Consider the following 13,875-nt stretch of genomic DNA (forward strand, 5'->3'; position numbering starts at 1 on the left):
CAGCCGGCTCTGTTTGTTATCTGAGGAGAAGAAATGTTTACTAAATGGATGGATGTCACACTTTGTATGCGTGTGTGTCCGTGCTCACCACGTGAACTGGGAGTGTCTGGTGTGTCTGGAGGACAGAAAAGATGCTATGATTGCTAATGGCCATACAGACACACATACACAGACGTACACTGATGCTGTATCTCTGGGTAGAGCTCATTAGGTCTTAGGTGCTCATCCTCAGCGCATCCGCCGATTGGCTAAGAGAGGAGGAAAGGAAGCTCGACTCACCCTCCCTCCTTTCCGTGTATGAGAGAGAGAGAGAAAGTGATAGAGTCGGAGTGTGTGCACTCTAGAAAAGAGAGGAGCTGAGACAAGCAGACAGCCTCTTTCAATTCAGAGCACCAGTGCTGCATACTCCAGGGATCTCAATCACACACACACACGCACCCAAAACACACACAGTGCAGTCTGCTACTACTAGGTATTTTGTTATGGTCTACGGGCTTCTCTGTTTGTAAGGAGCAGCTAGTCAATCTCAATTTTGAACATTCAAGCTTCTTCATTTGAGCTTTTGCGCAAAAGTGATCCGAGGGCAACATGGGAAGGCAGAGCCACGATGCAACCAGCACCACGACGAGCACCGGATCATGCTCCAGCTCCGGGAATGGGCGCATGCAGCGCTCGCAGAGCCGCATGAGCCTGTCTGCCTCGTTCGAGGCACTGGCTGTCTACTTTCCTTGCATGAACTCGTTTGACGAGGAGGAAGGAGGTGAGAGACATCCTGGTTCTTGGAGTCTGGTGAGATGGAGAGATAGCAGAAGAGGAAGAGAGGGATGTGCGCTTTGATTTGAAATTTTCTTAGTAATATTACAATATGTGCATCTGATGTTTATTACAGTGTCATTTCTATCAATAGACACCAGAATCTTTTTCTAATCTAATCCAATGGCGAACATATTTTGTTGTGGTGATTCATGCATATCTTATTCTATTCCTATGTAATAAATCTAGCATAAAAACATGATGCTTCAGCCAAGGTTGCGAGCACGCATCCTGACCTTGACGTTTCAGTCTAGCTCTTTCGCTCTCTCAGCTTCTTGGTATTCATAATATATTAAAATTGGCGAAAAACCTTATGGAAGTAAATCTTAATATGTGTAACCTTGTCGAAACAGGAAGCTGCTCTAGCTTGAATGCTGGAGAGATACTTCTTCAAATCTAATCTGTAATCTTCAGCATCTTTGATCACAAACATACCAGACGATTGTCTGTGAAGGGAGCTTTCATTAAGCTCAGTTTGATTTAATAATGAATGCAGGATTAATGAGCGAGAGGATTTTCTTCCTGGAGATGGCATTTGGAAATGGGTTTATCTTCTCACAGGTAATTATTACCCTGTTAATGAGGGCATGTGCGCTATGGCTGCTGATTAGTGAGGTGGTCTCTGTTGGCACAGTGTGTGTTCAGAGTCATTCTGAATGTTCAGAATCAGAGGTAGAGGAGGAGGACGCTGAATCAGAAATGTGTATGTAGTGTGTATAGGTCTGAAAAAAAAATTCACTGTCAGGAAAAACAGTATGAAACTGAATCTTTCCTCATCCCTAGAGTGGTTCCCTTGTCTTTTCTACTTTTAATATGTCTCAAGAGGGTAACAATGTTTGGTGCAAATAAAGTCATACGAAAAAGCACAAATGCGAACCTTTGTAATCATCCCTGGGGCATTTGTAATTAAAAATATGCAGTATCTCGGTCCTCAGTGACATGAGAAGAAAGTGGCTACAATAATAATAATAATAATAATTGAAAAAAAAACGTGCAGGGGTTGTACAAAGGGTTATACACTACTCTTGGTTCTGTTTGTTTCTAGAAATATCTAGCTAGCTAGTTAACAGTAACAGATATAATGTAAACATATAACATTTGAATTAAACAGCTATGTTTGTCATGCGCCATCAAAACAATTATATATTTTGATCATTCATTGCGTCGTCACATTGCCTTTCAGGATCAGATTACATCTGATGAATCTGAAGGATCCTGTCTACCCTCTTAACTTAATCTTCGAGGTAATAGTGGCGGTTCTAGCTTGTACCGCCCTGGGCAACTGCCCATGTTGCCTATACTTAAATCCGCCATTGCTCGGTAATCATCATCATCAACAACAACAGCAGCAGATGAATGAGTGCTTGAGGTTTTGGATATAGTCAGGATTTTCATTTTCCTGTTTGCCAAAGTAATGCATTCCCTTATTATTATAATATTACATTACATCAATATACAATATCAATATTATTATAATTTGACATATTGAATTTAATAATGTATCTCGATTTTTAGTCATATTAGAAGAAGGTGGCTTTGATGACTGGAGGAACTATATTACAGAAAATATTAATTAGTAATATTGAAAATTACAAAGTGCAAGTGTAACTAGAAAAAGATTACATGAAGTCATTTGCATTACTTGTACTTTGAGAAACAAAAATGTTCAGTACTTTTACTTTGCCGGTGAATATATTTCATACTAACTACTTTGTAGAATGAACACTATTCTTTTATTAGTGTTATTCTTTTATTTGAATCATATTTGCACAATTGCACCAATATATTATGCTTTACAAACTGTGACATACAATTTAACCAATACTTAATCTTTTTTTGTATTTAAGTTTTAGCTAAGTGTCTTATTTAAAGTGCGTGATGTAGCACCAAATGGCTCACAGCTTCATTAGATTTGTTGGTCGATGTGTGTAATAAAATTAACCAACTGTTACTTAACAAGAAGTGGTTTTACCTTAGGATCAGCTGATGACCAGCTGATGTCTTTTTAGCTATAAGCAAGGATTGGTTTGATCATGTTGTTAAGATATCATTGGTCACGTGACCACACGGTCCCTACAGTCAGTTAGAAATGATTCATTAACAAGTTGGAATACTGGAGATAAGATTTAACATAAAACCTGACTGCGTGCAAGAGCTCACGCAGCAAAACCTTCTGCCATGTTTTCATCTCTTCATTGCTGCTGTAAGTCATGGACTGGTGCCAGCTGTGGTCTGGCTTTGACCTGGCAGCGTGGTGTTATGGTGGTAGAGGTAGCAGGGATGGGGTTTAACGACATCTAACAGGCACAGGGCTATGTGTGAGTCTTCAGTGCTTGTCACATGCAGAGATGAGCAGGCATCATGTCTGAGATAGAACGAGTCAGCTGTCACTTTGGATCATCTGAGGAGGAATTCAATAGTGTGCGTCCGTGTAATGTGGAAAGAAATGTCTTGAAACAAAGGCCTGTGAAATTGCAATAAACTACATCTCAATTTCGCCTCAATTACAAGATTTACTATATTACACTGCAGATGAAGCCTTTATTTGGTCACATGTACACTCAAGCACAGTGAAATTCCTCCTCTGCATTTAACCCATCTGAAGCAATGAACACATGCATGCACACTCAAGTGAGCAATGAGCACACACACATACCCAGAGCAGTGGGCAGCTATGCTACAGCGCCCAGGTGCCTTGCTCAAGGGCACTTCAGCCATGATACAGATGGAGGGAAAAGTGATGTTCATTCACTCAACTCCCCTCACGTTTTTCCTGCCGGTCCCAGGAATCAAACCAGCAACCCTTTGGGCCCAAGGCTACTTCACTAAACTTCAGACCATGGCTGCCCCCAACCGAATATCTGTAGTGGCACCTGTCGTTTGTCCGTTTGTATAATTTGCACTTTGTTGTATAAGCAAAGTGGGCTTAAAGGAGAACTGAAGGCAATTTTTTTATCATCAAAATTCTATTTATCTCATTTTATTAAATAAGAATGCATTTTTGATAGCTATTTTGTCACTGCTATAGCAAGTTATGAGTGTTTGAAATATTGAGACCTGTGCGAGACATCGTAGGACGGAAGTAAAACGTACAGCGGAAATCAAAGTGACCGACATCTGCCAACGTTGTCAAAAGACGCGCGCACCCTCTTCTGAATGCTGATGTAATCAAGCTGGAAGTTTTGTTTGTTTTGATAGCAATCAGGAAAGTTTGAAAAAAGTAGGCAGTAATCGTCATTTAAACTTGTTTTTGTGCAATATTTCGTTTGGAAAACCGTTTTCAAAATGGCGGCACTGACACCTGGCTGACACTTCACGTTTCGAAGTCTCGCACAAGTCTCGTGAAGATCGCGCGGATAAGCGACGCCTGCCGTGGACCAAACGGACTAAATTCAACACGGCTAAAAACCGAATAGGCCGATAAGTATAATATTTAATTGCAATTAGTTGCCAATACAAGTCACGATATAAGGTTACTAAAACCGAAAACGTAATTGAATAGCATGTTAATTAAGAAATAAAGCAAGTTTCAAAATGACTTCAGTTCCCTTTTAAATAAATTTGCCCCAGTGGTTGGTAAATCTAGTGGCATTTCAGACTTTTGAATCTACATTCTGGGCTAGAAAGAAATAAGCCCCATCGTCTACTTCATACCATTCTGTGTATTTTTACTTATGACCAGTGTTGCTGTTCTTGATTCCAGAAAAGTGAAAATAAAGAAAAAAAAGAGAAGACAGAAAATCTAAATAGCAAATAGGACAACATGGGTCCAAAAGTCAGATTGTTTTATGTATTTATCCTTGAAAGTCTTCTTACTGGTTACTGAATAATTGATATGCTTTAAGGTGAAAAAGTGAATGATATATAAAGTGGGGTTATAAACAACCCAGGTGCAAAAATATCAGCCATTTTTATTTTATTTTACATTTCTGTGCAATTATAGAACTTCTGCTCCGAATTAAAGGCTAATAACTGAAGTTTTCTGTTCTTTGTGTCTCCGTATAGAAGCAGGAGGAAAGAAACTGCGCAGCACCGTCCAGAGGAGCACCGAGACAGGCCTGGCGGTGGAGATGAGGAATAGAATGACACGGCAGGCCAGCCGTGAGTCCACTGACGGCAGCATGAACAGCTTCAGCTCTGAGGGGAAGTGAGTAACACGCTTGTGTAGCGTAAACACACTGTCAGGTAGCTGTTTATGTTCTTGCTCTTTGCGTCAGTGGCTTAATAGTAAAAGTTGTTTCTCTTGTAGCCTGATCTTTCCTGGAGTGCGACTCTCAGCAGACAGCCAGTTCAGCGACTTCCTGGATGGACTAGGCCCTGCTCAGTTAGTAGGCCGACAGACTTTGGCTACACCTCCCATGGGTGAGTGTTAAAAATAAACCAGGCTGCTTGACTAAGCTGAGACCTTTGCTTCAATTTGTATACAAATGCTTAGCGTTCCAAGAGGTACAGTATGTTAATGGAATGACGGTTACTAATACTGGATTTCTTCTTTCCGTGTCCAGGCGACATTCAGATTGGAATGGTGGAGAAGAAAGGAGCTCTAGAGGTGGAGATCATTCGGGCCCGAGGCCTTGTGGGTAAACCAGGATCGAAGGCACTGCCAGGTAAGATTGGATTATAAATCTGCCACATAAGGCCATATTGTTCAAATAAGCCATTAATCTAACCTGAAGGCAATCCCTCTGTGTGTGTGTATGTGTGTGCAGCTCCTTACGTGAAGGTGTACCTGCTGGAGAACGGAGCATGCATAGCCAAAAAGAAAACAAAAGTAGCACGCAAAACCTTGGACCCTCTTTATCAGCAGCAGCTGTCCTTCGAAGAGAGTCCAGGGGGGAAAGTCTTACAAGTGAGCAATGTTTTTTCCTACCTCATATATATATATGAAACAATTATTCCATGAAATCCAGTCGTACATGAGCTGATGATGAGATTGAGTGGAATAGCTGTTTTATTCTATCCACATTCACTGGATTTTGAGAAACGGAGCTTTTTTTTTCTTTTTTTTGCAAATTTGATAAATAAAAACTTTATACAAAACGTCTGAAAAAAAATCATTTCCACTTACACTACCGTTCAAAAGTTTGGGGTCACTTTGAAATGTCCTTATTTTTGAAAGAAAAGCACTGTTCTTTTCAATGAAGATCACTTTAAACTAATCAGAAATGCACTCTATACATTGCTAATGTGGTAAATGACTATTCTAGCTGCAAATGTGTGGTTTTTGGTGCAATATCTCCATAGGTGTATAGAGGCCCATTTCCAGCAACTCTCACTCCAGTGTTCTAATGGTACAATGTGTTTGCTCATTGCTTCAGAAGGCTAATGGATGATTAGAAAACCCTTGTACAATCATGTTAGCACAGCTGAAAACAGTTTAGCGCTTTAGAGAAGCTATAAAACTGACCTTCCTTTGAGCAGATTGAGTTTCTGGAGCATCACATTTGTGGGGTCGATTAAATGCTCAAAATGGCCAGAAAAATGTCTCGACTATATTTTCTATTCATTTTACAACTTATGGTGGGAAATAAAAGGGTGACTTTTCATGGAAAACACAAAATTGTCTGGGTGACCCCAAACTTTTGAACGGTAGTGTAGGTGGACTACTTAAAAACCTCTTGATGGCTGCACAAATTGACTTTAGTTCTGTTTTTGTTACAGAAAGTGCCGTCTTGCTGTCGTGCTGACATATAGAATAGTTTTAGACATTTATTTTTTTCAATTCTTCCTTGGACCTTTCAGTGATGTAATTTTCAAACTTCTTTAAGCTTTTGAACCAGTCTAAAAAAAAATTCAACAAATTTTAATGCTTAAAAATGAAGAATATAAACAAACCAATGAAATGACAGGAGCAATTTGTGAAAAATGCGATAATAATAATTCTTGAAAAATAAAAAAAAAAGATCTGTTCTTACCATCAAATACTTGTCTTCCATATTTTGTTGCTTCTTTGGGGGTTTTGTTTTCGGTTGGTTCAACAGAACACGTCGCCATTTTTTTTTTCTCTACTCACGGTATATGAGCTGATAGCCTGGTAGTAGAGTAGCCAATCAGAGCATGCGATTGCTCATATTCAGTGAACGCGGATAGAATAAATGTAAATATCACTGAAAATGAAGGCTCCAGATGCATAACATTATTTCTCTCTTGTCCATCAGGTCATCGTGTGGGGAGATTACGGCCGAATGGACCACAAATCATTTATGGGTGCCGTTCAGATACTTTTAGACGAGCTGGACTTGTCCAACATGGTGATTGGCTGGTTCAAGCTCTTCCCCCCGTCCTCACTGGTGGACCCGACGCTCGCTCCTCTGACTCGAAGAGCATCGCAGACGTCTCTGGACAGCAGCTCTGCGCCGTTCAGCCGCTCGTAGCACAGCGCTAACGACTAGCGTGGTTGTTGTAGCATCATCCATCATCCCGATGGTGGGAGTTTGAGATTTGAGGCCAGTTGCTGCCCCTCCCCAGTAACACACACTGCATGCTTGGTGTTGTCTTCTGAGCCTGTTTCTTAGGGGTGAAAACTAAAAGTGGTCCTGTGTTTGCTCGCAAAAAATAAATAAATAAATAAAAGATGATAATACTAATAATAGATAAATAAACCTAAAGCCTCGCACATGTTGAGCATGGAGAGTGACCCCTACAATCATGGGGAACAGCCAGACAAAGGAAATGGACCTGTTTTTTTGTCCTATTCGAAGCCATGGGGTTCTACACAAGCCCATATTAATGCTCATTTGTTTCTCTTCCATTATCGTTCATTGTTCATTTGTATGTGAACGGGTGAAGAGTGTTTCTTGGGTCATGCCATTTAAACAGACCCAGAGTTTGTGATATGGAAGTGACTTCGTATTAAAGCGTCTGCACTCCTCAGATATGCACACGATCGCAAGCGAGACTGTTTATAGATTTTTTTTAAAAAAAATTTAAAAAACAAAACAGAAAAATGCAATACTGAGAAAGTTATTAACAACAGGAAAGAGAAGGTTCGAGATTCCCTGGATGAACGTTTGGAATGGAATGAGTTTTCTGTTGATATTGTATGAAATTTCAAGGGACTGTTTTTTTTGTTGTTGTCTTTTTTTCTTTTGCATGGACACAAAATTTAGCTGATCTCAAAGAAACTAATATTTTCTTGAGATTGCAACTTGCAAAAAAAGACAGAAAAAGAAAAGAACATACACAAATGAAACAGATGAATCAGCCATCTTTTTTGAAAATTTCTATTATTTTTAAAGAGAAATTTAACTAGTGCATGGTTTTCATGCTGAGTGAATGCAACAGTGTGATTTAAAGGGGGGAAAACATTAGGAATCCTGTTTTATTATCCTAAAGACCTAAAGTGCTAGGGTCTCTACTGTATTTTTACGGACATTATGATTAAATAAGGACTTTAGAATTTATTTAGAGGGAGAAAAAAAAGACTCCTCTTCATATGAGGTTGAAAAAATGAAAAATGTAATATTGATTTCATTGATTAAGACGGAAGGCTGACAGAGATAATGTGTAAATTGTACACATTTCTTTTTCTCTCTCTTGTCCCAGGGTAACTCTTGCTGCTCTTGCCCTATTTTTCCCCTCCGACATCGTTCCAACATTTCCACAGGGCTGATCGTACAGTCTTGCGTTTTGTACGGTACTTTATTTGGACTCGATTTGATCTAACAAGCATGTTGAAATGGATTTTCTGCAACATGGCTTGGGCACAATGTGCAGTAACACAGCATGTTTTGATAAAGATTTGGAAAGAAAAAAAAAAGTAACTTTTTTTTTTTTGGAATTTCTTGTACAGTGCATGTCGACTATCTTACTTTGGTCCCTGATTGAATTTTAAGAACATTTGGCTGGGTTTGAACAAAACATTCCACGAATTTTGTCCATTTTTTTTTTTTTGAAGAAAAAAAAAACAAGAAGAAGAGGAAGAAAGGAATTTTATATCCTGGAAACAAATATTTCCCCCAGTATTCAGGATGAATGATCCTCCCATAGTTGATTTGCAAATGGTTTCCTGCATCTCATGGACAGTTGCAGTATTGCATAGTGCAGTTTTACACACACGACCCTGGAACTGGGACGACGTGGACGCTCGCATGACATGAAAACTTGCCACATGATAGAAAATAGAAATTTCTAGATTTTCGTCTTCTTGCTTAGTTTTCAGAAAGTTCCTTTAATATATTTTTGTTATTTTATTTACAAGCCAAGACCAGTTAATTTTTTTATTTTCTATTTTAGTAATTATCGAAACTTTGAGATGACTCTTCTAGGTATAATGTCAGAATGGAGATATACGGAGACATTATTCCTCTTCCAGGTCAAGCGAAATCTATGTTGGTGTTCATTTAGCATCTTTACTTTTCTCTACCAAGCTTTGTATAGTTTCGCTCTGATTTGACAATTTTACTGTATATATTATACCATATGTCATAAGTTATGGAATTTGGATTTTTTTTTTTTTTTTTTTTTTTAAGTACATAAGCAGGCATCTATAGATAAGATCGCACGGAATTGGGATAATGTCTCACTCGACTATAAAACATGTTATACCCTTTTTGAATGCCTTCTCTTTTTTTCTGGTACAATGCGTTCATGCCAAGGCTATGTCTTGGTTAAGTATGGTTGAGTACAGAGATTTATGTAAGTTATTTTTCAATTTAAACAATAAAAAAGGGATATTACACTGAATCTATGTGTTGGAGATCTTTGGTTAGGACAGTTCACTCCATCGTGAGAAGAAATCAAGATGGAATTTTATTTTAGTGATATTTTATTTCATCATTTCATCATTCATCCAAAATAAATGAATAAATAAATAAAAGACTCAGTTCAGTCTTCAAGAATACATTATTCAAAACAGGTTTTTTTTGAAGATGTTTGCTATTGAGATATTTAAGGAACAAAACACAAAATCATGCACTGATGTGAAGTTAAGAGCCACTCCAGAGTAAACTTGATCCAATAACATACCGTGATAATGGTTTTTTTTTCCCCAATAACAGCACTTCCCTAAAGTGTTTTATTCCTCTGATACAGGGTGTTTCAAAAAAATTTGATATTATTTGAGATGTATATATCCCAGAAACTACATAGTCTAGGCAAATGAAACTGAACAGGCTTAATGTTGAGCAATATAAGATTTATTCCTCAAAATTTGAATGAGAAATTCAGAAGTATGTGGATTCCATGAACAATTTCACAAATTTTCAATATGCGTGCCGCCTGAGATACAGACACACAGACAGCCTTCCTCTTTGAACTTTTTGTGCCGTGTCCAAATCTGCATTGCAGTTGGTGCATTTTTAGAGAATTCTCTCATAAATGCACACTGCACAATCTTGTCGGACTGTGTCGAGCGTACTCTAACACACAAAACACCTTTTCTTTTCCAGTAAATGGCATTTCTATACCTAAAAAGATAAAAACAAAAAATATTAAACATAGAATTTTGACCTGTTTCCACACATGCTGTTAAAATTTGAGGTCAACTGGATGAGAATTGGCAAAGTTATTAGATTGTGAAATGATATCAAATTTTTTGAAACGCCCTGTACTACAGCAGTTTGCCAATGGGAGCATTTTTTTTTAATGTATTAAGGAACAACTTTGTTTATAACTGTGGAACATCCATGAAGCAAGTTAGTTCCAGTTATCACTTCTGTTAGAGCAGCTATACATCACTGAAACTGGAGACTCCTTCCCAAAATGCTTAATACGCATCTTACCAGAGATTAGAACAATTTATTTTCCTTGAGGTTTCTTGTTTTGAATATAAATCATATGTTTCCCTTCTTGCTCCATCATTCCATGCCCTTTGTTCAGATGGAAACCAGTTACAACCCCGATTCCAAAAAAGTTGGGACAAAGTACAAATTGTAAATAAAAACGGAATGCAATAATTTACAAATCTCAAAAACTGATATTGTATTCACAATAGAACATAGACAACATATCAAATGTCGAAAGTGAGACATTTTGAAATTTCATGCCAAATATTGGCTCATTTGAAATTTCATGACAGTAACACATCTCAAAAAAGTTGGGACAGGGGCAATAAGAGGCTGGAAAAGTTAAAGGTACAAAAAAGGAACAGCTGGAGGACCAAATTGCAACTCATTAGGTCAATTGGCAATAGGTCATTAACATGACTGGGTATAAAAAGAGCATCTTGGAGTGGCAGCGGCTCTCAGAAGTAAAGATGGGAAGAGGATCACCAATCCCCCTAATTCTGCGCCGACAAATAGTGGAGCAATATCAGAAAGGAGTTCGACAGTGTAAAATTGCAAAGAGTTTGAACATATCATCATCTACAGTGCATAATATCATCAAAAGATTCAGAGAATCTGGAAGAATCTCTGTGCGTAAGGGTCAAGGCTGGAAAACCATACCGGGTGCCCATGATCTTCGGGCCCTTAGACGGCACTGCATCACATACAAGCATGCTTCTGTATTGGAAATCACAAAATGGGCTCAGGAATATTTCCAGAGAACATTATCTGTGAACACAATTCACCGTGCCATCCACCGTTGCCAGCTAAAACTCTATAGTTCAAAGAAGAAGCCGTATCTAAACATGATCCAGAAGCGCAGACGTCTTCTCTGGGCCAAGGCTCATTTAAAATGGACTGTGGCAAAGTGGAAAACTGTTCTGTGGTCAGACGAATCAAAATTTGAAGTTCTTTATGGAAATCAGGGATGCCGTGTCATTCGGACTAAAGAGGAGAAGGACGACCCAAGTTGTTATCAGCGCTCAGTTCAGAATAGAGGTCTGCGCGGGTTGGATTTTTCAGTCCCGCTCCCGCCCACGCCCGCATTGTGCAGTCCCACTCCCGCCCGCACCCGCAAAGAATTATGATTTTCAGTCCTGCTCCCGCCCGCGCCTGCCATATTTTGTCCCGCTCCCGCCCGCAAATCCCGCATGATGCAGACGTTCGCGTTATTTCTCAGGAAAGTTCTTGTCTTGACACAGCGTGATGGTGCCCTGCCCCCTACTTTGAGTGGATTTGAGCATAAATATCTACAGCTCACGTTCATGTTTGTTATTATTTACCTTGTTTCTGAATTCAGCATGTAGTGTCTCTAATAATAATAATAATTAGTGCTGTCAAGCGATTAAAATATTAAATACCAAATCGCACATTTTTGTTACATGAGAAACCATTGTAATTCTCTGATCAGCATAAAAAAGTAGTAAATCACTTCACTCATAGTTCTCTTGCTAGCTGGGTGTGAACGGCGAGTCATTAGAGTGATCAAAATATTTCCCATTAGGGTGATCAATGGCAAATCTAAGATGCCATTTCTCACTCAATCTGGCAATCTGACTCTCTCTTCAAATTTAGGCATCTTAAAATGTTTTTATTAATGCCAAATAAAATATCCAGCACAAATTATATATGATAGACATAAATTAATAACGTATAAATTTTATTTCAAACATGTTTTTAGTTAGCGGGACTGCAGCTTATCACCGCTCCCGCCCGCGCCGCATATGTGCACTTCTGGTCCCGCCCGCGCCTGCAATGAGCTTTCAAGATTTGTCCCGCGCTGCACTGCTTTGCGGCGGGTCCCGCGAGTCCTGCTGGACTCCCGCGGGAGTGCAGGGCTCTAGTTCAGAAGCCTGCATCTCTGATGGTATGGGGTTGCATTAGTGCATGTGGTATGGGCAGCTTACACATCTGGAAAGACACCATCAATGCTGAAAAGGTATATCCAGGTTCTAGAGCAACATATGCTCCCATCCAGACGACGTCTCTTTCAGGGAAGACCTTGCATTTTCCAACATGACAATGCCAAACCACATACTGCATCAATTACAGCATCATGGCTGCGTAGAAGAAGGGTCCGGGTACTGAACTGGCCAGCCTGCAGTCCAGATCTTTCACCCATAGAAAACATTTGGCGCATCATAAAACGGAAGATACGACAAAAAAGACCTAAGACAGTTGAGCAACTAGAAGCCTACATTAGACAAGAATGGGTTAACATTCCTATCCCTAAACTTGAGCAACTTGTCTCCTCAGTCCCCAGACGTTTACAGACTGTTGTAAAGAGAAAAGGGGATGTCTCACAGTGGTAAACATGGCCTTGTCCCAACTTTTTTGAGATGTGTTGTTGTCATCAAATTTAAAATCACCTAATTTTTCTCTTTAAATGATACATTTTCTCAGATTAAACATTTGATATGTCATCTATGTTCTATTCTGAATAAAAAATTGAATTTTGAAACTTCCACATCATTGCATTCCGTTTTTATTTACAATTTGTACTTTGTCCCAACTTTTTTGGAATCGGGGTTGTAGAATGAAATGAAAGATCAGTTAATGATCATGTTCAACACACATAAAATTCCAATTCCTAGTTCAAAATGGTGACTATAGAATTGTTCGAGACGTCATTACCAGAGATGGCAAATGATTCTTTTCAGGAATATCACTTTTGACTTGAATATGGTCGTATCTTCAGATGAAGATGAAAAGGTGGTGGTGGTGCTGCTGCTGCTATTCTTCTTCTTCTTATTGTTGTTGTTGTTGTTGGAAGCTGTGGCCTAATGGTTAGAGAAGCAGCTTTGGGACCAAAAGGCTGCCGGTCCGATTCTTTGGACTAGCAGGAATGGCTGAAGTTCCCTTGAGCAAGGCACCTAAGCCCCAACTGCTTCCCAGGCTGCTCTGGGTATGTTGTACATCGCTCTGGATAAGAGCATCCGCTAAATCCCTGTATTGTACCAGAAGCACCTTTAAAGCAAATGTACAAATCAATATGAGCTAAGCTGATGTACTGTTATATACAAGCAATATTGCACTCTCAATCGTGCTGCTATACAGAATACCAGTGAGGCTGTAATTAACTACGACACTCATGCTGAGACCCAAATCACAGCCGTGTCAATATTCAGTATTACTGCACTCTTGCTCATGTAATATTGCTTAATTAGATATGATACTAAAGCCGCCTCTTCTTAAATGAAACTTATGGCATAAATAAAAGCAAACACTGCATTTAACCAGAAACATGTATTTTTAATGAATTCAGATCATCCTTCTACGCTGCAGTGTTACTTGATGC

The 13,875-nt window shown here is 39.1% G+C and overlaps 1 protein-coding gene across 3 annotated transcripts in view; it reads left to right on the forward strand.

Moving 5' to 3' along the window:
* The window catches only part of rims2a (regulating synaptic membrane exocytosis 2a), a 454,274-nt gene extending 445,076 nt beyond the window's left edge, over positions 1-9,198 (forward strand). For 2 of the 3 annotated variants that reach the window (XM_060900221.1, XM_060900223.1), the window contains 5 exons: positions 4,819-4,960; positions 5,063-5,175; positions 5,319-5,420; positions 5,523-5,662; positions 6,972-9,198. In XM_060900221.1, coding sequence (XP_060756204.1) covers positions 4,819-4,960; positions 5,063-5,175; positions 5,319-5,420; positions 5,523-5,662; positions 6,972-7,187 — 713 coding nt within the window. In that variant the 3' untranslated portion in view covers positions 7,188-9,198. Of the gene's footprint in view, positions 1-588; positions 761-4,818; positions 4,961-5,062; positions 5,176-5,318; positions 5,421-5,522; positions 5,663-6,971 lie in introns of those variants that run through there. The other variant, XM_060900222.1, reaches the window with a different exon arrangement.
* Positions 9,199-13,875: the final 4,677 nt, after the last annotated feature.

Source organism: Neoarius graeffei, chromosome 19 (genome assembly GCF_027579695.1).
Source record: "Neoarius graeffei isolate fNeoGra1 chromosome 19, fNeoGra1.pri, whole genome shotgun sequence".
Lineage (NCBI taxonomy): Eukaryota > Metazoa > Chordata > Actinopteri > Siluriformes > Ariidae > Neoarius > Neoarius graeffei.